The sequence below is a fragment of the Syngnathus leptorhynchus genome, chromosome 6 (genome assembly GCF_054491065.1).
Source record: "Syngnathus leptorhynchus isolate UIUO chromosome 6, UIUO_Slep, whole genome shotgun sequence".
In the NCBI taxonomy this organism is placed as follows: Eukaryota; Metazoa; Chordata; class Actinopteri; order Syngnathiformes; family Syngnathidae; genus Syngnathus; species Syngnathus leptorhynchus.
This window is the reverse complement of record NC_141200.1, coordinates 8,848,772-8,875,934: the sequence shown is the minus strand read 5'-3', so window position 1 is coordinate 8,875,934 and position 27,163 is coordinate 8,848,772. Positions and strand designations below refer to the sequence as shown.

The 27,163-nt window shown below is 40.7% G+C and overlaps 1 protein-coding gene across 2 annotated transcripts in view; it reads right to left on the bottom strand.

Moving 5' to 3' along the window:
• kcng4a (potassium voltage-gated channel, subfamily G, member 4a) overlaps window positions 1–26,841 on the bottom strand; it is a 38,597-nt gene extending 11,756 nt beyond the window's left edge. Inside the window, exons 1-5 of one of the 2 annotated variants that reach the window (XM_085914484.1) lie at window positions 26,740–26,841; window positions 26,152–26,221; window positions 4,892–4,992; window positions 4,350–4,485; window positions 2,265–2,906 (exon numbers count right to left, since the gene is read on the bottom strand). In XM_085914484.1, the coding sequence (XP_085770610.1) occupies window positions 2,265–2,906; window positions 4,350–4,457 (750 nt within the window). In that variant the 5' untranslated portion in view covers window positions 4,458–4,485; window positions 4,892–4,992; window positions 26,152–26,221; window positions 26,740–26,841. Of the gene's footprint in view, window positions 1–2,264; window positions 2,907–4,349; window positions 4,543–4,891; window positions 4,993–26,151; window positions 26,222–26,739 lie in introns of those variants that run through there. The other variant, XM_085914485.1, reaches the window with a different exon arrangement.
• Between the last annotated feature and the right edge of the window lie 322 nt (window positions 26,842–27,163).

Sequence of the window (27,163 nt, the reverse complement as noted above, 5' to 3'; positions counted from 1 at the left end):
ATTTAACCTTCAAATGGACAACTGCTGGCTCAGAAGTAGAAAAGCAGCTTTTGGCGACAGCTGCCCTTTTTTGGCTTCTTCTGACAAAAATACCCTCTTATCCTTCTGTGTTATATTGCAGTGCAAAGGTAAAAGAATCTCTCTTTTTCTTAGTAACCTATTGAATTTTGGCTCCAAAATCCTGATTCTGATGTGTTGGAGGAATGTGAGCCATTAACGTACTTTTTACATGCAAGTATATTTCAAAACTTCACTGCTATAATTAGTGACTTTAAAGTTTTTGTTTTCACAAATAGATTGCAGACCTCCAAAAGATCCTCCTCAAGCTATCCTTCTCGCATTTTGTTTTCTATTTTGATCTGATGATTACTTTTGACTTTTTGACAGGTATCAATGTTTCATACATCCACTTGCATTTATGGAGCACATCAAGGAAGGGCTCTGTTTCCTAACAGAATGTTGGCAACTCAACAAAATCCAGATAATCCATTACAAAGACTTTAGAGGTTTTACATTAAGCGCACTCGTGAAAAGGCAGACAGGGGATGAACCAAATGTCTTAAGTATTGCATTGCAACCAAAACTTTTGAGCTCACTAAGTGATTGAAGTGACGAGCTGAAGACAAGCATAGGCGCAAGTCTATGCAGGAACAGAATCAGGGGTAAAAAGTTCATTCCATTATATTGTCTTTTTGAAGCTCCATACTTAGTTCATATAGTTCATTCTCTCAGGCAACCCATTTTCAGCCGACATCTTTGACTTACTTTCTCCATCTCTGCACTCTTTCACACAGCCATACTCGACTCAGGTGAATGATGAGCGTATGAGGGAATTTTGGCCACTCTCCAGCAGGAAGGAGCACAGAGCTGGACCATTTGAATTAAAGATGACAAGACTCTCATTGCTATCACCAGGCTTCACTTGGACACTGAACTTAAGAGTTGGGCTCAAGTAAAGGACGGAAAAAAATAAAGTCAGATAAATGGATGCATGATATTGTCTTACTTTCCAAATAGCTGGTGATTCGTACTCTACAATGTGGAAACCGTATGTAGATACAGTCAGCTGCACACTGTAAATTGTTTCCCAACACACTGGATGTCTTGCCAAGGATCAATAAAATGCTGTGTGAATAAGAGTCAATGGGTAAGGTGCTCTGTTCACATTGGAGCGTAGTGGCCCCCGAGGATAGCTTACTTTTTCTGATGGTGTGTCACTGTTTTACTTTGGCTGTGATGACTCAACAAAGAGAAAAGCCCAATTCCTCTCAATCTTGACAATGAAACCGTAAACAGCACCTTTCTCAGAATATATGTCTTGTTTGCCTTGTTAGCTGCTTCTCATCCTTGTGTATAAAAAATAATTACCACAATGCTTCACTCCTCTGTTTTTATCCTCTGAGATTCATTCCATCATATCGACAACATCATGCAAAGGTTCTCAGTATCCCTGCGATCGAGCTTATTGGTAGGCTATGCTCTTTGACCTTGGACAGCCAAGACCTCCTCCTGGTAGCAAAATCAAAATTCTCATTTTCAGGCTTTTTAATTAATAAGGTCCTCTGCAGATTCTCAAAATTCTGCTGCAAAATCTTCCTGATGTCTTGCGTGTCAACACACTCAGACCGATTTTAAATTCGACAGAGACATTACAGACTGTTCTGTCTTCCTCCTTGGTTAGCATAACAGACATTTGTGATGTAATTATTTCAAATTTTGGCTATTTAGTTTACACTACATATTGAGGAATAATTATAAAATTTGTCAACAGCTTTATACGGCAGTTTTAAACAACATCCCAACATCATTAAAGTTATATATGTAAATGTAAACCTAATTCAAAAAGCACAAAATGAACAAGTTCAATGCTATTTGTGTGTGCATGACTGTTTATAAGTCACTTTTTATGTGACTTGATAGCTCTGCTAATGTGCACATTTGCATGTCTGCTTGTTCCTTATGTAAGTGACAAAGTGAAGCCATTTCATTATTTCTCCAGTGTTTACTGACAGATTCTGGACAGGCCTCAGTGAGCACGAGGCTTCGTTATCCACGCTGTTATGGGTAGGCAGTTCACGGGATATTCATGCCCGGTACTCACACACGCAGGATGGACAGCTTTTGTTTCTAGTTAAGCCTTTTGTAAAGGGACATTTTCAATATGCTCATTACAGCATTGCTGAAAATAACAATATGAAGGTGGCCTGCGACGGTTGCACAGGGTTGGATATTCACTGCATGTTCACGTTATGTAACACACTCACCCTGTCCTCCTCCTCTCTGAGGTCAGGCATGGTGCTGATACACAAGCTCACCACAGTCACTGCGACCATGATGACTGACAGGCAAGCAAAGATCTTCCCCGGTAAGCCAGACTGCGGATTCTCCACCATATCTCGGAGCCAGTTCATGATTTTTCGGTACGTCGTCTCCTCCACGATAACACGCTGCATGGCGTTCCTCTGCCTGCGCTCCTCCTCCTGTCGTTCTTGCTCATGCACCTCCTCGATTCGTGTGTACATCTTCCTCTTGCAACAGCGCTCCATGTACGCCATCTCCACGCCCCAGTAGGTGAGTTCGTCGTGCAGGGAGAGGATACACATCTCCCGCAACAGGCGAAGTTTACCTGCGGCCAGGAAGTTGAGAATAACCCTGAAGGCGGATGGCGAGCGATCAAAGAAGAATTCCTTGCGTGCTTCATCGTAGTCGTCACAGACGCTGGCAATGTCCTCAGGTGACCTGCAGCCGCACAAGCGGCCAAGCCGTGTGAGAGGAAACTGCTGCAGCGTGCTCCAAGGGAAGGTGTAGCGGTTCCCCCCAACGTTGATCACTGCCAGCAAGCGGTGGTCGACAGAGATGAGGTCCTCTGGCTGCCGGATGAACTGAGCCCTTTGGTAATAAACGCCCTATGGAAAAGTTCAGAACTTGTATAACTCAACTTCTCCAGAAATAAGAACATTTGTGGATTTCAATACGGTTGACAAAGAGTCACACAATCATTTTTGAAATGTAGCAAGAACAATTCATGAATCACCAACACCACAGTTAATGTTTCAGATTTTAAAATACAATTATATGTTCATCTTTTAAATGACTTTGATCCACAAAGTTTTTTGAAAAGGCGGAATTGCTCGCACTTGCAATCAGTCCATTTCTCGTAAGTTTCCTTTACACTAGAATAAGACTGGTGTGCTTTGTGTGCAAGATTCTATAGGTCATGAAGGCTTTGATGCCTGGTACAACAGACAACTCAAATGTCACCGCTAAGACGCTGTCACAAACACCTTTCCATTCTCTGAACCATAGATAAACTTTTAATGTGGTAGGCCCCAGATCAACTTGAAATAAGGAGATGCAATATAAGAAGAGCCCATAGAGACCAAGGATGCGCCATGGCCCATCAGTCAAACAATCATTGGCATGTGCTTGCTGCACCATGGATTACACTATTGGGAATTTAAATGCAAGCTGAATATTCCTGTACTTGGCAGGTGGCAATACCAAAGAAGGTGAGTAGTAAAAAAATAAAAAATAAAAAAATAGTTCAATTTATGATATTTAAATAAGAGAACAATGAATTGCACATTATTAAATAAATGTAATCTGTAATTTATATATAACCAACAGTGATATTCACAATGTGATTAAAGTATGTAGTTATTGTGACAGGTTTGAACTTTTAAGCACCAGAGTTTGCACATTTGCCTTCTGCTTGGACAGAGCCAGTGAATCACTGCTGCAGTAAAGATATTCAAAGCAGAAGGAGGTTGCCTCTGCAGCGGATTATCAGCAAGGAGATGAATTACTCCCCCCGCCCCTTTCAGATCAATGCAATTGCTGTTCACTGGACACAATATAAAATTAATGCCGAATTGTGTCCCACATTTGTTTATTGTACTATTACTCCTAAATAATGTGTTTTTATTAGTTTCTATATCCTGCAGCAGCGCCTGTAATTGTCTTGGGTGTTGTGTTTGTTTCAGTCTTGTGCCTGGATCAGACTGCAAGACAATTTGCTCTCTCACAATGTCTCATGTCACACTAGTGCCACAAAGTCCATTAGATACAAAGCTACAATATTACTCCATCCCATGTTTTACGATTATTGGACTTATTTGGTCAACTCAAGCGGCCAGTAGAGGTGCGACCTAAAAATGGGTCAACGCTACAAGAAATAACCTTCTCATAGCGGCAACAAAACAATCATGGTGGAAGAGGTGCTAGTTTTGATTGTGGTGATGTTTTGTGTTGTAAAAAAAAGAACAAGGAAGAAAATGCATGTGGTGTCATCTCTGTATGAAAGATCTGCCACACATTTGTCACAGACAATCACACCCAAAGTTTCATACCTTGATGGTCTCAGTCTCGGGAATCTCGGTGAATATGCGGTCGAGACTGCTGTCGTCACTGACGGACAGATTGCTGAAGTCGTGGTTAGCATTGCTGATGATGGGCATGGCAGCATCCGGAACGTAGGCAGCTTAGCTGAAGTTGGGAAGATGAGCAAGCTTCTTATTTAGTTTTATCTTTCAGGACAGAGATGTCCAGTCTATAGTCTTTTTCAGGTCAGAGGTCAACAAATTGAGCAAAAGCCTTCTTTAGCTTCATCAAGGTCTCTTTGACCTCAGAGCTATCGAGACTCCTTTTCAGTGATAGACGATGGATGTCCATTTGCTTTAAACTAATGAGGCAAAACCCCAAAATTGAAGGAGGGAGCGTGTCGGGCAACCTGCTGTCACATTTGGGTGACTTTGATGTTGCCACCAGAGGATAAAATGGACTTGCCTGCTTTAACAGCAGCCACCAGCAAATCAGTGGGCAATCTTTGAGTGAAGCAAGAGCGCATTTAGATGGATCAGTGGCTGACAAGTGTGGAGAATGAGAGGGATACGTCAAGCAGCCAAATGTGGTACTGATGTGTCCAGGGAGAGATGGTGATCCTCTGAGGCCCAGGCAGAATTAGTGAGGGCCTGTGGTGGCATCATTCGGGATCTGAGAGAGAAAGAGAGAGAGACAAGGACAGACGCAAATGTCAGTGAGCAGCCAAGATGGCTGACTCGGATTACATATTGATATTTTGATATTTAATTATAAAATCTAACTCATGCATATATTTTTTTTTCAGACCAAAAAAACTAATACCACAAATACCTTTTTTAACTGTTACTCTGTGTCCAACACTTTTATGTCCAAATAATACAATAATATACATTATTAAATGGGCAAAAGAAATGCTAGAACTTTTAATGACAATATGAAAAGCAACTAAATCATGCTTACAATTTGGATTTATGAGTAGAATCTATTTTTTTCAATAAAATAGAGTACATGCTGTATGTTACACACGCGACTGAATTTACTTCGTATAATACAAATAAAATCAATCTTGTCACCGTGATCAATACTGGACTTGAGTGAGAACATAAAGAACATTCATCACGTTGGTTTGATCATTATGAGTACTATTTAAAACTAAGGAACAGGAGGACAAGAAAACATTCAGGTTTAATAGTGTAATTCACACCCAGAGTGAAGTCGATGGAGGCTCAAAATGTGTTTCTTGGCAGTACGATTGCCCTGAAACTTATTGGCACACATAGTGATTGCAGTTGCCCAGAATGGCTTGCCCTGTATCAAGACCCTAATAGTTATCAACTCCATTTTCTCATTATAGTTTCCACCATGTCTGTAGCTAGCTGCAAATCAAAGTGGCTATTAAATACTCCTTGTGAATAGACATATTTTTCTCGGCTGACATGCCAAAACATGAATTTTGCAATCATTATCATTCAATAAGCAAGACAAAATAATAATTTTACCCTTGTCAACTGAAGATGCTGTAACAGTGTCCATTACAAAAAAACAACAACACAGGCTCACTTATCTTCATACAGTATAATAATTCCAAATCTATTTCTAGATGAAAAGGTCACGTTCACCCATTGAAGCATCGGTGATTGACATCAGTGATAAAAGGTGTACATTATTAAAGAGGAAGAAACTCAAAAATGGCCTTTACATAATGTTCTGTGCACCTGTTTAAACACAGTATTCTGATGAATATTATGTTTGTGCAATACGAATTATGCAGCAAAATCCATCCATTTTCATCCTTTTTGTGGGCGGCCAGTTCAGATAGCAAATGTCACCGTGACACAGGTGCATTTTGCTGCTTTATTTATATTCCATAATTGCAATATTATTCAGAATACAGTGTTAAGACTAACGGGGATGCATATAACACATTATGGTAAAGAACATTTCAGACTTGAATTCCTCCGAAAGAATGAAGACAACCTTGAAAAAGGTAGCAATAATCCAGTGACAGAATTGAAATAAAATTAGTTTCTGCTGAATATTTTTAACAGTTTTAAGAACAGTCAGTACATTTTATGATCTCCTGGCAGCCCAGGTGCCATATACTGTTAACATACACATTTCCATGTCAACACAGCATGCAGTTATTTATAATTGACCCACTGAAATTTGTCATACAAGGCCAACCTGCATACTTAACCAGTTGTATACAGTACAATCTGCAGATTACATCTACAGTGAATAACTTGGACAGGCAATATGCAATGCTCATTTCGAACCAGGAGAGCGACTCACATTTGGTGAAAGCAATAAATCATGCCTGTCACAATGTTGGCATTTCATCACCACATCACAGAGAGCGGAAAGCGTGATCAACTATTTCAACATCAATTTGAATTCCCTGTGGATATTTTCATGAGGGAGGTTAATTGATGATGGTGGTTTTGGTAGCACACTGGCATGAACAGCTTTGCTTGCTCTACATCAATCTTATATCCATTGAAACTGAGAAAAAGTTCAACCAATTCTAAAGACATTAAAGCCTCATGGAAAACACTAAACACATCAAGAGACCTATTTATCAATATATGATAATGTGGAATCATTGAGGTCAAACCATGCTAATGAGAAATTCAGCAATGAGGTTAAAAGATTGACAAAAGTCTCACAAATCTTTGACATATCTCAGAAGACTTCATCTTAGTGAGAATCTAAAGAATTAGCTTCACAAGTCCATTTACTTTTTCTTTGGCGTGTTAATAACCAATGAGAATAGAGGACCAGAAATGGATGCAGACCATGGGAAAGCTGCACATGCATCTCTGCCTTGGCTGCTCAATACAACTTTGCATTTAAAAGAAAATGATGGCATGAGGAAATTTGCTTTGAACAAAGTTGAAGATCCACCCTGGGGTGAATGTATTCAACTTTGGATAGCAGATGTGGCTATCTTGTGGTGGCCACCTTATCCTTCTGAAACCATCACATCCTGTTTGAAATGCAATTTCAAAACATACTTGCAATGGAGAATTTGTTGTATAAAAACTGTGTGATGTGAAAAATTATTAACATCCAAGTAAAGAATAGCTAGTATGTGGTCAAATGTCAATCAAATGTTATTGATCGTAAATCTGATCTTATTTTAGAAAAGTGACAATGCAATTGGATCCCGCATTTCGTGCGCAAGCAGATAATTGCGCGCCCGTATTTCACGGGAATCAGGACGAGTGAGAAAGTTAAATGATGCTTATAAAGAAATAATTCAATGAACGTGCAATAGATTGTAATGCGGGAGAAGAAGCACAAAAAAAAAAGACAGCTTTGCATCGAAGTACAGAGAAAACATCTCAACTTGCACTGCGATGACTGGCGCTATTGCGAACATCAACCTAACTTACCGTCCCGGGCTTGGAACTCCTCTTCATGCGACTGAACCTGCTCGGTATGGGCACCGACTGCGGTTGCTTAACGCCAAAAGCGAGAGCGTGCGATTGGCAGCTTCGGAGTACCGCAGACGGATACACCTGTCCGGTATAGGCGCATGGCGCACTGACTATGGAAGCACACCGCTGCAGGATGCGCCCACGAGCTCGGGGAGCTCACAGTATCCCGTTTCAGCTCGGTTCGTGTTGCTGCAGCAGCAGCAGCAGCAGCAGCAGCAGCAGGAGGAGGAGAAGAAAGAGGGGGGTGAAGAGGAGGAGGAGGAGGAGCAGGAGCGTCAAAAGTTAAAGTTTGCACAAAGGTGGCCAGAATCCACAGAAATATGCACGCAGACAAGCTCTTGCCTTTGTCTTTGAAATTCAAGGACATTTGGGCTTCATTGCACCCTGGTAGTTACTTAAGACATTTAAGTCATCAACAACAATCTTCGTTGTATGTGATGAAAAATGTTTATTTATTTATTTTTTAGTATTATTTAACACACCCAAAAAAACAACAACACAAATGTCACAAAGAAAATAGTCATGCGCAAGGAAGACGAGATTTGTCAGGAATTCCAGTCACCCACCAAAATAATTGTAAGATTTGTGAATGAACTCTAGTATAAACAACAATACATTGAGAAAAAAAGGTACATGAAATTCACCTTTTAAATATTGTAAGAGAAGTATTGGAGTACTATTGAGGGTTTTCCTACAGTGCGTACAGCATTAAAATGTTTTTATTTTACATTTAGCCTACAGTAAGAACTCATGCAGTTGAAACATTTCTCAACCTTTTAGATTTGGTACTCAACATCACAAGATGAAATGTCTTACATTTGTGATCTGTGTTTTTGTTGTTTGGTCTTGTCAGACAGTGTGTACATCATTTAGTTGTGTGCTTTCTTGCTATCTTTGTTGGTTCATTACGTTTGCCGCATCGGCCCCTGTCAGTAGTCAGGTGCTCAAGTCTCGTCCGAGTATTTGTTTGTTATTTTGATGCTTGTTTTTGAACTTTTGTTAATCTTTTCGATAAATTCTCATACTTGGTTTGTCCTTTTGAATAAATATGGACACCTTTGCTCCCTGGTCTTGCTCACGTGCGTTCCTGAACCTTGGAAAATCCTGACAATAATTTGCATTTTTCTTAAAAATAAACAACAAAATGCTGTCACTGTTTATAGTCCTTATTTTTGCTCTTTATTTCTTAATGTTAAAAAAGTCACCTTGACACAGCTACTTGTCCAATCTCAAAAATGCACAAACAACAGTGACCACCATAGTGTTGTCTAATCTGACCAATTTTACCACGCTGTTCACATAGTTGAGTGAGCCAGCCTATTTGTTTGGGAGGAAAAGCACGTGGTAGAATAAGATTAAATCTTTGAGTAAGTTGATTTTTATGGAAACGTGCGCAAAGTGAGTTCTTGCACTAAATGTTTTGTTGTTCAGCATTTCTGTACTATTTTTAAATGAGATTTTTTTTAATCAAGAAAGCAGTTTTTATTAGGAGGCTCAGGGGGCAGCACGTGGTTATTATTTTTAAGTCGAGCAGTGGATCTGGAATATTTGGAGGTATTTCGTTGATGCAAGGTAGATACTAACTGCATTGATTTTTCAAGATGTCTAGGATGGGGAGCTCGTGTGAGTGCGCTCACGCATGAGTAATTGTGCCACAGGGTGGGGCCAGGGAAATGTATTACACGCTTCGGCACTAATCGAAGCTCACACTAGCCAAATAAAGTCACTTTTCGGTGTTTCGTCAGCTGAAAGCCAGCACAAATCACCTGGTGTGAATTTTCCCTTATCTCAAAAAACAAACCCATCTTCAGTCTGTTATCAAATCTGCATAATGAATTCATGCACTTTTTACGTGTTGCCTCCTTTTGAATTTCTACGAAGTGCCACATCAGTCCTCCATTTGGATTATTTTCATTCAATTTCTTCGGAAATGCACACTGCAGACTTTTGTTTGACGATATGTTCAAGTATATTCTACATTTGTCGTAAATTCTACACACAAATGACCATTTCATTGCTTGTGAATGTCATTCTTAAACTTGGTGGTAAAGAAAATTATTTTAAATTGGACATTAAAGGCACTATAAAACGATTCAACTCGATGAACTTTGTTTTTTCTTTAACACCTGCGTGCAATTTCAAAAGTCAGCGATAAATTCTTACTTATTTTTGCTAGCTTTGCGGGCTCGACTGGGGAAACATGTTACGTGACCGGGACGAGTGTCTTGACCTGAATTAATTGATCGTCGATACTTTTTTACAATTTTTTGTCTGTGGGACCAAATGACCCACGGACCAGTACCGGTCCGCGCCCCGGTGGTTGGAAACCGCTGCTGTATATAATATGAGGTGTTAATACATTTATTTGGGTTGCCAGTCATAATGGCCCTCTGAAGGAAACCATGACTACAATTTAACAAAACAAAAATGAGTTTGACACCCCTGCCCTAATTGAACATGCCTACTTGTGCCGCATGACAAGTACCATATTTTCACCTTGAACAAGAAATAATAAGTAGTACCCACCGACGACACTGCAGTGCGACACAAAAGTTAACAGTCAGAAAACTTCTTTCATTATACTCAGAAAACAGCTTAACAGTGTGACCTGACACACCCACTTTGTCCTTGAGAGCTTCCTCATGCCGAAGGGAACAATTGTTTGTTTGTCCAGGAGTTTATGGATGCTAATAGAGTGAACAACACATAAGCAGGAGTGGACTCAAATTGAACGTGTGTACATGTGTGTACATTTGTGTAGTGGTCATGTTGTCCATCATTATTCATTAACCTACAGTGCAGCATGTGCCTGCAAGCTACCTTGTATATGTAACATGACACTGATCACACATGCTGGGCTATCAGTTTTCAGAATGCTTTTTCCTTTTTTTTTTTTTTTTTTTGCTCAAAGAAGACAATGCCTCAATTGGAGTTGAATGGATTAGCTGTCCTGCAGTTTGCCTTTATGTGACAATAACACTTAATTCCATGTTTTAATTCAGTGCGCGCTATCATTTATACCCAAAGTGTATTTGGCACATGTACGGCATTCTGAAATTTCAACAGGAAAATGTACAAGCCTCTCCACAATGGAATGTGTTTTCCTCCTAAAAGGTTTTATTATTAACTCATGCAGCGCACAATGCGACACACTATACACACACGGCAACAAACAAAAGAAAACTGCAGCCTGGTCTGCACAAGCAGGCCTCACTTTGGTGGATTAAGGGTTTAATCCCTCACAGGCAAGCAAGGATGAGATTAAATCACGGCAGCCGGCCTGCTGGGGTCTGCGGCGATGTGAGGTGCATGCAGGAGAAGTGCAATGAGTCACTGACTATTTAAAACAAACACTGTCACAATGTCCCTCCTGACTTTTGGCCTCCATCTGACTCTTCTGTAATTGCAGTCCTCGCTCAGGGATTGCTTTACCACCTCTTACATTTTAATCAGGTAAATTCATCTGTCAACCAATAGGGCGAAAAGAAAGATTAACCCTCAAGACCTAGGTGACAAATGGAAGCTACTGTATCGCTGCATTGGGAGAAATGGTATTTTGGATTGGGAAATTGGAGTGGAGTGGGGTATGGAAATCAATGGAACGTAATGGCTGAGAACCTCACGAGATGAACAGAGAAGGAATAAATCACTGTACATACATGAGGATAGAAAAAAATATATTTTGCTTTTATTTCTTTCGAACACATCATTACCCAATTACTTTTTCACAACTTTCTTTTACACTCGTGATAATATTCACACGTCGCAATGATGGGTAGTTGTTGTGATTGATTGAGTGGTCATTAAAACATCTAACTCACTGGAGACAATCATCAGCCGGACCATTAAATATGCCTGCATAATCTAATGATCCAGCAGAATACCTTAATTAGCCAAATTATCAAAACACGATGCCGTGCAGCTGGAGCAAACGTGTTGTTCTATCAAAATATACCTCGGATCAATTATTTATGTCAAACAACATATAGACCTGGAACTTAGCTTGGCGTCCAAACATCCAACAGCGAGATGTTTGGACTCCTTGGGATACCATAATACGACCTGAGAGCAAATTTTGGCCCGCCATCGATCCTGTCTGGCCCGCAATGTCATTGTCTGAATTTTTTGGGGCCATCGTCCAAAAGTATTTGCCGATCCCTGAACTAGGCGGTCAAACTAGTCAAACTCGACAAGGGTTTCCAGCGAGGGTTTTGAACTACTTTTAGGGTTTCCAAGATTAGGGTTTGTAGCTGGGCTTTCAAAAACTGGGGTTAGGGTTTCGGGCTAGGGTTTCCGAGGGGTTTTGGGATCGCTAATTAGGGTTTCAAACTAGGGTTAGGGTTTCCGATTAGGGTTTTAAAACCAGGTTAGGGTTTCAAACTAGGTTTTAAAACTAGGGTTAGGGTTTCCAGCGAGGGTTTTGAACTACTTTTAGGGTTTCCAAGATTAGGGTTTGTAGCTGGGCCTTCAAACTGGGGTTAGGGTTTCGGGCTAGGGTTTCCGAGGGGTTTTGGGATCGCTAATTAGGGTTTCAAACTAGGGTTAGGGTTTCCGATTAGGGTTTTAAAACCAGGTTAGGGTTTCAAACTAGGTTTTAAAACTAGGGTTAGGGTTTCCAGCGAGGGTTTTGAACTACTTTTAGGGTTTCCAAGATTAGGGTTTGTAGCTGGGCTTTCAAACTGGGGTTAGGGTTTCGGGCTAGGGTTTCCGAGGGGTTTTGGGATCGCTAATTAGGGTTTCAAACTAGGGTTAGGGTTTCCGATTAGGGTTTTAAAACCAGATTAGGGTTTCAAACTAGGTTTTAAAACTAGGGTTAGGGTTTCCAGCGAGGGTTTTGAACTACTTTTAGGGTTTCCAAGATTAGGGTTTGTAGCTGGGCTTTCAAACTGGGGTTAGGGTTTTGGGCTAGGGTTCCCGAGGGGTTTTGGGATCGCCAATTAGGGTTCCAAACTAGGGTTAGGGTTTCCGATTAGGGTTTTAAAACCAGGTTAGGGTTTCAAACTAGGTTTTAAAACTAGGGTTAGGGTTTCCAGCGAAGGTTTTGAACTACTTTTAGGGTTTCCAAGATTAGGGTTTGTAGCTGGGCTTTCAAACTGGGGTTAGGGTTTCGGGCTAGGGTTTCCGAGGGGTTTTGGGATCGCTAATTAGGGTTTCAAACTAGGGTTAGGGTTTCCGATTAGGGTTTTAAAACCAGGTTAGGGTTTCAAACTAGGTTTTAAAACTAGGGTTAGGGTTTCCAGCGAGGGTTTTGAACTACTTTTAGGGTTTCCAAGATTAGGGTTTGTAGCTGGGCTTTCAAACTGGGGTTAGGGTTTCGGGCTAGGGTTTCCGAGGGGTTTTGGGATCGCTAATTAGGGTTTCAAACTAGGGTTAGGGTTTCCGATTAGGGTTTTAAAACCAGGTTAGGGTTTCAAACTAGGTTTTAAAACTAGGGTTAGGGTTTCCAGCGAGGGTTTTGAACTACTTTTAGGGTTTCCAAGATTAGGGTTTGTAGCTGGGCTTTCAAACTGGGGTTAGGGTTTCGGGCTAGGGTTTCCGAGGGGTTTTGGGATCGCTAATTAGGGTTTCAAACTAGGGTTAGGGTTTCCGATTAGGGTTTTAAAACCAGGTTAGGGTTTCAAACTAGGTTTTAAAACTAGGGTTAGGGTTTCCAGCGAGGGTTTTGAACTACTTTTAGGGTTTCCAAGATTAGGGTTTGTAGCTGGGCCTTCAAACTGGGGTTAGGGTTTCGGGCTAGGGTTTCCGAGGGGTTTTGGGATCGCTAATTAGGGTTTCAAACTAGGGTTAGGGTTTCCGATTAGGGTTTTAAAACCAGGTTAGGGTTTCAAACTAGGTTTTAAAACTAGGGTTAGGGTTTCCAGCGAGGGTTTTGAACTACTTTTAGGGTTTCCAAGATTAGGGTTTGTAGCTGGGCCTTCAAACTGGGGTTAGGGTTTCGGGCTAGGGTTTCCGAGGGGTTTTGGGATCGCTAATTAGGGTTTCAAACTAGGGTTAAGGTTTCCGATTAGGGTTTTAAAACCAGGTTAGGGTTTCAAACTAGGTTTTAAAACTAGGGTTAGGGTTTCCAGCGAAGGTTTTGAACTACTTTTAGGGTTTCCAAGATTAGGGTTTGTAGCTGGGCTTTCAAACTGGGGTTAGGGTTTCGGGCTAGGGTTCCCGAGGGGTTTTGGGATCGCTAATTAGGGTTCCAAACTAGGGTTAGGGTTTCCGATTAGGGTTTTAAAACCAGGTTAGGGTTTCAAACTAGGTTTTAAAACTAGGGTTAGGGTTTCCAGCGAAGGTTTTGAACTACTTTTAGGGTTTCCAAGATTAGGGTTTGTAGCTGGGCTTTCAAACTGGGGTTAGGGTTTCGGGCTAGGGTTTCCGAGGGGTTTTGGGATCGCTAATTAGGGTTTCAAACTAGGGTTAGCGTTTCCGATTAGGGTTTTAAAACCAGGTTAGGGTTTCAAACTAGGTTTTAAAACTAGGGTTAGGGTTTCCAGCGAGGGTTTTGAACTACTTTTAGGGTTTCCAAGATTAGGGTTTGTAGCTGGGCTTTCAAACTGGGGTTAGGGTTTCGGGCTAGGGTTTCCGAGGGGTTTTGGGATCGCTAATTAGGGTTTCAAACTAGGGTTAGGGTTTCCGATTAGGGTTTTAAAACCAGGTTAGGGTTTCAAACTAGGTTTTAAAACTAGGGTTAGGGTTTCCAGCAAGGGTTTTGAACTACTTTTAGGGTTTCCAAGATTAGGGTTTGTAGCTGGGCTTTCAAACTGGGGTTAGGGTTTCGGGCTAGGGTTTCCGAGGGGTTTTGGGATCGCTAATTAGGGTTTCAAACTAGGGTTAGGGTTTCCGATTAGGGTTTTAAAACCAGGTTAGGGTTTCAAACTAGGTTTTAAAACTAGGGTTAGGGTTTCCAGCGAGGGTTTTGAACTACTTTTAGGGTTTCCAAGATTAGGGTTTGTAGCTGGGCTTTCAAACTGGGGTTAGGGTTTCGGGCTAGGGTTTCCGAGGGGTTTTGGGATCGCTAATTAGGGTTTCAAACTAGGGTTAGGGTTTCCGATTAGGGTTTTAAAACCAGGTTAGGGTTTCAAACTAGGTTTTAAAACTAGGGTTAGGGTTTCCAGCGAAGGTTTTGAACTACTTTTAGGGTTTCCAAGATTAGGGTTTGTAGCTGGGCTTTCAAACTGGGGTTAGGGTTTCGGGCTAGGGTTTCCGAGGGGTTTTGGGATCGCTAATTAGGGTTTCAAACTAGGGTTAGGGTTTCCGATTAGGGTTTTAAAACCAGGTTAGGGTTTCAAACTAGGTTTTAAAACTAGGGTTAGGGTTTCCAGCGAGGGTTTTGAACTACTTTTAGGGTTTCCAAGATTAGGGTTTGTAGCTGGGCCTTCAAACTGGGGTTAGGGTTTCGGGCTAGGGTTTCCGAGGGGTTTTGGGATCGCTAATTAGGGTTTCAAACTAGGGTTAGGGTTTCCGATTAGGGTTTTAAAACCAGGTTAGGGTTTCAAACTAGGTTTTAAAACTAGGGTTAGGGTTTCCAGCGAAGGTTTTGAACTACTTTTAGGGTTTCCAAGATTAGGGTTTGTAGCTGGGCTTTCAAACTGGGGTTAGGGTTTCGGGCTAGGGTTCCCGAGGGGTTTTGGGATCGCTAATTAGGGTTCCAAACTAGGGTTAGGGTTTCCGATTAGGGTTTTAAAACCAGGTTAGGGTTTCAAACTAGGTTTTAAAACTAGGGTTAGGGTTTCCAGCGAAGGTTTTGAACTACTTTTAGGGTTTCCAAGATTAGGGTTTGTAGCTGGGCTTTCAAACTGGGGTTAGGGTTTCGGGCTAGGGTTTCCGAGGGGTTTTGGGATCGCTAATTAGGGTTTCAAACTAGGGTTAGGGTTTCCGATTAGGGTTTTAAAACCAGGTTAGGGTTTCAAACTAGGTTTTAAAACTAGGGTTAGGGTTTCCAGCGAGGGTTTTGAACTACTTTTAGGGTTTCCAAGATTAGGGTTTGTAGCTGGGCCTTCAAACTGGGGTTAGGGTTTCGGGCTAGGGTTTCCGAGGGGTTTTGGGATCGCTAATTAGGGTTTCAAACTAGGGTTAGGGTTTCCGATTAGGGTTTTAAAACCAGGTTAGGGTTTCAAACTAGGTTTTAAAACTAGGGTTAGGGTTTCCAGCGAAGGTTTTGAACTACTTTTAGGGTTTCCAAGATTAGGGTTTGTAGCTGGGCTTTCAAACTGGGGTTAGGGTTTCGGGCTAGGGTTCCCGAGGGGTTTTGGGATCGCTAATTAGGGTTCCAAACTAGGGTTAGGGTTTCCGATTAGGGTTTTAAAACCAGGTTAGGGTTTCAAACTAGGTTTTAAAACTAGGGTTAGGGTTTCCAGCGAAGGTTTTGAACTACTTTTAGGGTTTCCAAGATTAGGGTTTGTAGCTGGGCTTTCAAACTGGGGTTAGGGTTTCGGGCTAGGGTTTCCGAGGGGTTTTGGGATCGCTAATTAGGGTTTCAAACTAGGGTTAGCGTTTCCGATTAGGGTTTTAAAACCAGGTTAGGGTTTCAAACTAGGTTTTAAAACTAGGGTTAGGGTTTCCAGCGAGGGTTTTGAACTACTTTTAGGGTTTCCAAGATTAGGGTTTGTAGCTGGGCTTTCAAACTGGGGTTAGGGTTTCGGGCTAGGGTTTCCGAGGGGTTTTGGGATCGCTAATTAGGGTTTCAAACTAGGGTTAGGGTTTCCGATTAGGGTTTTAAAACCAGGTTAGGGTTTCAAACTAGGTTTTAAAACTAGGGTTAGGGTTTCCAGCAAGGGTTTTGAACTACTTTTAGGGTTTCCAAGATTAGGGTTTGTAGCTGGGCTTTCAAACTGGGGTTAGGGTTTCGGGCTAGGGTTTCCGAGGGGTTTTGGGATCGCTAATTAGGGTTTCAAACTAGGGTTAGGGTTTCCGATTAGGGTTTTAAAACCAGGTTAGGGTTTCAAACTAGGTTTTAAAACTAGGGTTAGGGTTTCCAGCGAAGGTTTTGAACTACTTTTAGGGTTTCCAAGATTAGGGTTTGTAGCTGGGCTTTCAAACTGGGGTTAGGGTTTCGGGCTAGGGTTTCCGAGGGGTTTTGGGATCGCTAATTAGGGTTTCAAACTAGGGTTAGGGTTTCCGATTAGGGTTTTAAAACCAGGTTAGGGTTTCAAACTAGGTTTTAAAACTAGGGTTAGGGTTTCCAGCGAGGGTTTTGAACTACTTTTAGGGTTTCCAAGATTAGGGTTTGTAGCTGGGCTTTCAAACTGGGGTTAGGGTTTCGGGCTAGGGTTTCCGAGGGGTTTTGGGATCGCTAATTAGGGTTTCAAACTAGGGTTAGGGTTTCCGATTAGGGTTTTAAAACCAGGTTAGGGTTTCAAACTAGGTTTTAAAACTAGGGTTAGGGTTTCCAGCGAAGGTTTTGAACTACTTTTAGGGTTTCCAAGATTAGGGTTTGTAGCTGGGCTTTCAAACTGGGGTTAGGGTTTCGGGCTAGGGTTTCCGAGGGGTTTTGGGATCGCTAATTAGGGTTTCAAACTAGGGTTAGGGTTTCCGATTAGGGTTTTAAAACCAGGTTAGGGTTTCAAACTAGGTTTTAAAACTAGGGTTAGGGTTTCCAGCGAGGGTTTTGAACTACTTTTAGGGTTTCCAAGATTAGGGTTTGTAGCTGGGCTTTCAAACTGGGGTTAGGGTTTCGGGCTAGGGTTTCCGAGGGGTTTTGGGATCGCTAATTAGGGTTTCAAACTAGGGTTAGGGTTTCCGATTAGGGTTTTAAAACCAGGTTAGGGTTTCAAACTAGGTTTTAAAACTAGGGTTAGGGTTTCCAGCGAGGGTTTTGAACTACTTTTAGGGTTTCCAAGATTAGGGTTAGTAGCTGGGCTGCCAAAAGTAATTGCCGACCCCTGCCATGTTTCCAGCAACATGAAAGCGATTGAAAACGTTGAACTCGGGAACGATTCCCTCCATGGAATCCGATGGGCTATCAATGTCAATAAGAAATAAGCATACTGTATTTCTTTTTGCAAACGCTGTTATCTTTACATTTCTAGTATTGGATTCCATTATATTGTGCAGGTACTGTGTCAAATTACTAGTCACTGGAATTTTCTCATGGGAAGTTTTTCTTGTCCTCTCATGCTGTGTCTTATTTCGAGCTTGTGTGCGTATATTTAGTTGACAAACACCATTTAATGTGTTTACCATGGACTACAATAGGATTTTATTGGTTGCCGTCTGCGCAGAGATTTAAGTAAAAAACAATACACCGCCATATGACTCTTGCCAAGACAGTGAGTCACATTCTGGCGTTTCATTGTGGACAGCTGGTTTGAAGTGAATAAAGCAGGACGGGTGTTGTTGCTAATTGTGCAGCATTCTATTTGAGATCCATCTTTCTTAAATAATGAGCTATAGCTGATTTACAGTCCAAACAAATGGAGATCATAAAGCTGAACCATTCCAAAGGTGCCAACGGTGTAAGATAAAACACATTCATATTCAGAGCACTTTCACATCTTATCAAGATTCCTTACTGACTTCACAGTCTGTCTCAGCTTTAAACGAAACAGACTTTTCACCACGGAAGGACAACAGACAAGTTGCAGACTGCAGTCTTCTCATTGTATCCATTTATGTCACCAATTTCAAAGACCTCTTTTTTTTTTTTTTTTTTTTAAACGTTGTGCTAGCCAAGCTATTTTATCCCATTGAAGCTCAATCTGCACTCAAGCCATTAAACTAACTCTTTTGTCAGATCAGTGTCAAGCTTGACTGAAATTGAAATGCAGAGGGGTAATGTCTGGTATTTTTCATTTCTCATGATGTTTAAAGGAAGTAAAAAAAAAAGCTCCTTCCTTCTCTTTCTCTATCTCACATTCTCAGAGGCCAGGTAAGTTGAAAATGTATTTTTCAAAACTATTAAGAAGCTTCTGAAAAAAAAAAAAAAAAAAAAAAAAACCACTTAACTTTTGGGCTGAAAGTTTAGCAGCTGCTTTTTGCAGGAGCCCTAAAATGTTTGGAGCCCTTTGCAATCGTACGCCATGCCTGTATTAGATCACTACTTTCGTAATAGACTAATTTTAATTTTAAAAACATTTACCTAAAGTTGTACAATTAAAGTGGTAATGAGGTTACCTGCATGCCAGAACATTTTAATGACATTTTCAGATATTTAAGCATCCAGAAGTGTTGTTCCTCCTCATTGCCCTGATTTGATGATCAAAATTCCCCTTCCATAGGGACAGAAAAGAAAGTGCGACCATTCAACTCCAAATATGAGGGCTCATTACATTCTCATTGCTCAGATATTTGTCTGTCCTTTACAATCTCATTACTTGGGAACAGAATACACACCAATGGCCTCTAGGATGAAAAGGGAGCATGTAATAGGGTGAACAAGAGGTGATCAGGTATACTAATTCACAAAAGAGTCTCATAAATCTGTCCACAGAAAAGCCAGGCTTCTGTAATGGATCGAGGTGTCAAGGTCCACGTCCAGAAAGTAATAATTCCGCCATGATTTCGTTTTAGCCACAGTTGCATACTAATATTTGTGCACAAGACCAAATATAAAGCTTTGATGTACACCAGATGAGTATGATGAATTCCATTGCGAGTATTGCACAACCAAAAGTTAACTTATATACTTGGAACTATCAACAATAATAATTAGATCTCATGAACATGCTTGTGGCCTGTGATGTGCTTGAGGTCTTTTTGCACCTTTCCTATTTAACCTGGGCAGCCTGGTGTGCTCAAGCCAGCTGTCCTCACGGTTCATCAGAGCGTCCTCTCTAAACATGTCAGCAAGGTATAATTCAGGCAGAATGATGATTTCTCTCACCTGGTTGGCTTCTGAGCAGGTTTAGCCGTGCTCTCCCATGCAATTGTTGTGTCGACAGGATGAGAAAGACTGTGGCTTAAGTGTGCTAACTGGAGGTTAAAAATGACAGATTTTGTCAAATCGGTGGAGAAACATGCATAATATCTGAGGTTAACCACACGCATTGGTCTGTTACGGTAAAGCAGCCTGTCATATTGTCTGAAATGGATTAGCATCCTGTCAAAAGCCTCCTTGGATTTAACGCAACACAGATTAGCCGAGTCTCAATATATTTATTGATATTCCCAAAACCAAAAATTCCCCAAAAGTAAATATACTACATGGTTTACATGCCTTAAACTTTCTGTTAAGAAAAAAAAATCACTGATGCAAAATGATTAATGTAGTCAAGCCTGAAAATATCCACGGGGTATGGATAATATTATTGTGCTTGAAAAATCCATTTGTCTTGTCCATCTATCTGATTGGAAAGGTCATATTTAAAAACGATTTAAATGTCTGCTACTCTGTTACATGAGGTTGAGTTAAAAAAATTATCATACTTTACATCCACAATTCTCTTTCTTAACAGATTAAGAATAATATAATTTAAAACATTCTTGGAGGAAGCTAGGGAGCGGAAACATTTGATCCTTGTCTTATCTATACATGCACAATCAGCAGGAGGAAGCAGCTCCTCCTCATCTATGCAAGATTGACTGCGCTGCTATATGTGCAGTGAGCATCAGAATAACAAAAATTACATTGTAACGCAACACCATACACAGACACTTGAATGGGAGGAAATATTTTGCTGATTAATCGTGGCACCGACATATATTGAAGCTTGGTTACACTACAACCAAAATAGAGACGTTTTGGGATTTTTTTTCATGACATACATATTTGCAGAATTGTGTATTTTTTTTACATTTCCCATGCTACAAAATGTAATAGTGTGAAGGTAAACTATGTTGTGTCAAAATTGTTGACTGACTTGCTAGTCTGTTAACCACTTTCCATTAACATTTGCATTCTGTCAGTGATCCCGTATGGGGACAGGTGGCAGAAAATGAACAAATGAATATATGAATCCAATTAGATTATCTGAATAGCCAAAGAAATTGTGCTTACAGTATACCGTTGTCACTTTTTTGTTTTAATACCACTCTACATTTCTTTCTCCAGGGAGTTTTCCCTTTTTTCCTTGCCTCGTACTTTTCTGACTCAAGACTCCTTGTCTACTAAACCAATAATGTGCCGACAAAAGGGGGAGTGGGGCGTGTATTCAATTACAATTAACCCCCAGTTATTGTTCAGTGTATAAAATACAGCAATGTTTTAAGCAGCATCAACATATGGATGGAAAAAGCTGCTTTGGGGAAAGGCCAACTGTTCTCTCTAATTAACACGCAAGTTTCCAAACAAGGGACACATTGCTGCGTGGCAAACATGCTACATCAGGAGGTAAGCAGAGGACACACCGCCATGAGAGAAGAGAGGAAAAAGGATGAAAGTCTTGAGTCGGTTACTGTCACCAAGTGCCCAATCACTTTGTTTCATTATTTCTACAATAAAAATATATCATAGAAATGTATGGCTTCAAGTGTTTATGGTTAGAATTCTTTATCTAAGACAACTATCTCAAGACAGAGAAATATCACATTTATCAGAATAAAGAGATTATGCATGTTATTTGTGATGACACTCATTTTAAGGTGATGTAAGGAAAGGTAAATATGTCGCAATACCTTAGATAATTTATGTTTTAGAAAATCTTGGAAAATTGTGTTTGGCATTTGTTCACATATTTTTTGCACCTAGTACTAGCTTTAGTGCTCTGAACCTTAACTTCACTTTTATTTTGCAATTTAAATGCCCTGACATCTTGCAATGAAGTAGTAAATGAACAATGTCAATATCTCTCTGTCACACGTGATCATCGAGCAGGCCAAGAGTCAAATAACACACTCTTGAAATGATATGATGAATGGATCTGGAGATCTATAATAATCCCATGACCCACTGACTTCCGCTCTATAAAACATTCTCTACGTGACTGCCAGTAAATCCATAGTTAATAACCCGACTGACTGGTCATTTGGGATTCTGCTATCTTTTTGTGACTTGGAAGAAAAATTGTGAACAGAAAAGCACACAGCACCCAAAACAGAGTAATGTAATAAAGCCTACCAGTTGTTGACAACCACTTTGTGCATAGATCAGAATATTTGATGAAAACCACTATCAATAAAAAAAAAAGAAGCATATATTATGTCTGTCTTTATATCATGCCAGCTGTTGACTGGCCATTTAGTGATGCTCTTGACTTTCTGTGGCCGTTGGTCCCGGTCAGGGCTCAGCAAGAGTCTAAAATATCACCACAGCAAGCGGTCAAAAAGATCACATACCATTGGACCCGTTCCCCCTCAGGCAGAGAGTCTGTGTGCGACCAAGCTCAATGAAATCAGAAACTGATCCTTTCAAGTCACGTAACAGGAAAACAATAATCCCTACAGTGATTGGCAAATAATATTACAAATATAAAGCTGCCAAAGTGAAATTAGTCACCTAATCTCTCTTTATAAAACGTTCACTCTACAAACTATATGTTATGTTCAATAGTTGAAATAATGTCAACAAGCTAAGAGTTTTATTGCTATTCCATCTTCAGCCGCCTGTAACGGACTCTCCAAACACACTAACACAACAAGCACATTTTCCACAAGTGCTTCCATGACTGAATGGAAAGTGGGAGGCAGCTAAAAACAAAGTGAAGCTCTCTTCTTTTAAATGGAGTGAGAGATTCTCAAGTCGCTTGTCTGGGCTTGTAGCGTGGTAGTTAATAATTCACACTGGGAGCTAGAGGTCCATAAAGGCTGCAATGATATAGCACAGAAGATGAGAGCTCGTTTTTATGCACCAGTGTGGGAGGAGAAAAGTCTACTCTTTCCTCCTCAACCTCTCCTCCTCGGCGCCGTGTTTCTAAAAGGAAACAAGAGCAAAGAAAGCACATTTGGAGTGCATTTGGATGTGTGTGAGCCGGCACGTGACGCAATCATGCATGTTCTTAATGTGGGCTGGTACGTTCCACAGTGGATGGACAAATGGAAAAAGGTCACCGAGTTGTTTACCAGCAGACTGGAGACGCTGTGGGCATCCCCTGTGTGATGTGCACCCACACGTGAGTGTGTGTGTGTGTGTGTGTGTGTGTTTATGTTCTTGACTTGTGGTTTTTGTAAGTGGACCACATTATAATGAAGGGTGTTTTTTTTAGCCACACAGAAGAAGAAAAATTGATTTATTGATCCCCTTAGGCTCTCCAAGTGAACCAAATAAATGTATTGTTCGCTATTTGTTAAGTATTATTTTCAACACGGCACAATACATTGCTAATTCAAGTAATTATATGGACACATCCTTTGAAATGCAATTAAACCCATGAAAACCTCATGGCATTTTAAAAAAGTCAATGTAATTCCTCCCATCCATTTCTAGACCACTTATATTTGCAGTTGTGCTCAAGCCAGATGACTTCGGCTACGTACACACTGAATCTAACATGGATGTATTTGGAATGTGGAAGAAAGTGCCAGGAGAAAAGTCACACAAGCACAGGAAGAGCATGTAAAGTTCAAATAAGAGGCTGGAACAAGATTTGAAGCGCTGACCTTAGAACGCCGCGGTTGAAGTGCTAACCAGTTGTTCTCTGTGCTGCCTGAAATTTACATATTAATGCTTAACCCCACTATGATAATGGAATTTTTTGCAGCTATAATCCTCCTTGGTCATTTATATTCTCAATAGTGATGAGCATACACTTTCAGTGCACTAGCGAAAATGACATTGTTCCACTGAGCTGCCGCCTGCTTTAATCCTTTAAAAGCAACATGATTAACAAAAGGCAGGAAGTCACTATCCATCTCAAATATTTTTGCTTTGTGTGGTTGTAAGAATGTGAGGTTTTAGTGGCTCCAATTGTAGTAAAATCATCAAATCATCAGTCAAAGGGGAGGGTGAAATGATTTTTACTGGTCTTGACAAACCTGTTGAGTCTGTGGTCATTTAAAGGGGCCCCAATAAATATAATTAACATCTTCAGTGAATTTGATATACGTTTTTGAACTGTAGGAGAAGGCAGAGTACCCGGAGAACATTCAACCAAGCAAAAAGAGAGCGGCCATGCAAACTTCCCACAGACATGCCCAAGAGATTTGAAGGCTGATTCCACCAAACCGTGTTGTAGTAAGGCAGCAGTGACACCGTGCATACGGCACTTGTCGCCCCGTATTAGATCATACGTGCACATGTTTGCACAATCTCTGCTAATCAATACGGGAAAAAAAAAATGTTACCGGAAAAAACGTGTTCAGTAAAGTCACCTTAAAAAAAAAGAATCACTGCTACATCAAGCTGAACATTAAGGAATCAGTTCTTTTACAAGGCAGTGGAATAAATGTGAGTCACACTAATGAGGATGATTTAGCATCACAATAAACATTACAAACAGCCCTACGGGGAGATGTAATTCCAGAGTTTGCGAACATAAATATTGTACTTAAGAAAATTAGGAGTACAAAAGCGTGATTGAACATTAATCTGCACTGTTAACAAGTACCTAGACTCCAAAAGCAAGATTTACAGCAGATGAGTAGGCCATTTGTGATCTTCTGTTGCCCAAACAAGCCTTTAATGTGATGCCGTGGTTGTTATTCACCACTCTATTTCTAAAAGACTGATGAGTAATGACATGGAAGAACTATAGAAGAAGGAGTCAAGCCAATGATGCATATATAAAGCATCCATACACTTATGCTGATGGCCTATAACCTCATTTCCTTTTCATTATCTCGTCGGCCCAACCATCTTCACGTTTCTCCTCCTTTCATGTCTTTCTAACCCTAGCCCTCTTTTCTCAGTCCAATTCACAATTTTTTCATTCCTCATCATCCTCTAAGCCTCCCAACCTCTCTCCTGTCCTCCAACCCCGAAGCCATCAGTGTTCCCGCTCAGGGTGAAAACCGCGAGGACCCCATTGCCCTTGGATCTGAAGAGCAGCGCCAACATCTGTGCCTGGATTTTTACTTTCCCGCTTGGGAACATTATAATAGAGCGTACACTCTGCAAATGCACTGCACAGCTCACTAATGGACCTCAATTCGGTTCAGGTCTCGTTATGAATGCGCTGAATTGTTTTTTTTATTTTATTTTTTTTCCTCTGCCAGGTTATGTTTTGTCTGTCGTTTTGCAAGATTATGCAGAAACAACATTGCCCTGCAGCAATTCCCTGCTTTCAGAGGATTATGATACTATTGGGTGGAGATTGCACTCTCTAAGTTAAAAGAAAAAGTCGGAGTGTCTGAAAAAAGATTTAATACTATGTTTTATGGTTCTGTATAGTCAACATAAATTCATTTTATTTAATCTTGAAGAAATCTTCAGGAAATCCTAGAGCACCTTGACCTCAACATTGTTGTCATGCCCACAAGTGCATGGCGTGTTTTCGAACAGATAATGTATCTCGGCATATAAATTGCACCGATGACCTTTTGTTAAATGGCCACAAGCTATGTGCCCTGCCATACTGTCACGCAAGAGAAAAGTATGCAAATGACGCTGGGTGCAATGACTACTAGAGATTGTCAATGATAGTTTGTCAACTCGACGGAGTGTGAAACATGGCCAATAGCTGCCCTGCTTTTTCATCCAATGACAATGGCAGGATCATTTTACTGCAATGGCCATGAGGGTTATAGCTCACATAATCATCTCCACACTGTCATGCACCACCACCTCTTTCCATCATTTGTCCTGCATATCAGCCATAGTCCCAAATAATATGGTTTGTGGCTTCAACTTTTTTTCCTGATACAATGGCTCTAGGAGTACCATCACGAGTGCTGAGAATTAAAGAAGGAATAGGCCAAGAAGTGACAAAAGAATCCCAGAGCTCACTTTAAAGGCAAGCTCAAAAACGGATTCATTGACTGTAAATTGAAGAAATCGTAATGAATTGAAAAAGTGACCTAAAAAGAGAGTGTAGTAGACCACAAACCTCACATTCATCCCTAGATTATGGCAGAAGGAATAAATGAATCAAGCACACGAGAAGGCTTGCAGTGTTTCTCAAAACCCAATGAACGAACGGAGGCAAAACTGAAGTTTTCACCATAGCACCTTGATCTGCTGCTTTGTCTAAGTGCTAAGAAAACAGCTGCTGCGTGAGTAGACGAGTACATAAAGCTGCGCTGAATATGTGACCTGACATTCCGTCTGACAAGTAGAGGAGAGAAAGTATAGCAAAGATGGGCAGAAGCAATCACGAGGCAAAAGGGTGCAACCCCCCCCCCCCCCACACACACACACACACACACACAAATACAACAGCGACAACATATGAGGCAAACGACACAAAAATGCTCTGTTTCAATTTGCCGGCCAGCTGTGGCTCTGTGACATGGTGGATATTTCACTCGCACTCTGCCTCTCACCCCATTAGGGCAATTTATGGAGTCATTTGACATTTTGGAGAAGGAGGAAGACAAGACAAGGAGGGAGTGAAAGGAGGGGGAAAGGATTGCATTTCGTTACATCTTGACTTACCTACTGGCATGATGTGCAGAGACAGAATGGCTTCATTGATTTGACTGATGTTCATTTTTCGACAGTTGGTCTGAAGATAAAAACTTAAAATTATTTAAATTATAATACAATGACGTTATGCAAGTAGCTCACTAGAAATGACATTGTTAAGATTGGACAATTAGCCTTTGAATCAGTCAAACACTTCATGCTTGTGTTATTCACCAAGGTCATTTCCTTTGCAAGGTAATTAATTGATTGCAATTGGACAGCTCTTTTTGTCAGAGAAGATGTTTCACCTCTCATACGAATAGGTTTCATCAGTTCATGCAAAAAGACTTGCTTAGGACTACACCAGCCTAAGTTGGTTTGGCACACGGAGGAGGTGGCGTACGACACAACCTAGACCCCACCTACAAAGTGCGATTGTTCATTCATCTCAAAGAGACTAAATGGTTGTGCATCCTCCATTTCATGCCTGCCAATTGTAAAACCATGACACCACAACGAGCTGCAACGAGGGACACTTTAGTCTTTCTCTCTGCTGTCCAGTATATTCAGCTATACGTTTAGCCTCAGAGAGAATATACAGTATTATTGTTGGCTTACCTAGGCAGACACTTTGTGAAATCGCAATAGGTGATGATCATCAACTCTCAAACCACCTACAATGAAAATCCATTTCAAAATCAGAAGAAAGTGGAAACAAAGATCATTAAATAATGAATGCAAAAAAAACCCACATATTTTAGGATGGTTTACCTGAGCTAATCTGAAGCCATCTTTAGACCAGACATCTTGATGAAATGTGTTTAGCATCAGCACTACACCCCTCAATATACAAATATTTCATCTTTTGACAGTGGCTACGATAAACTGTTTAATATAGGAAAATGTATGTTCTGTACTCTGAGAACTAGTGTGCTGCCAAAAGCTGTTGGTACGATTTTTAAGTGGTACCTGCATTGGTAAATGGACAATGCCCATTTTCCCACTTGACTACGCTTGAAAGACATTTGGAGGGGGTAAAAGG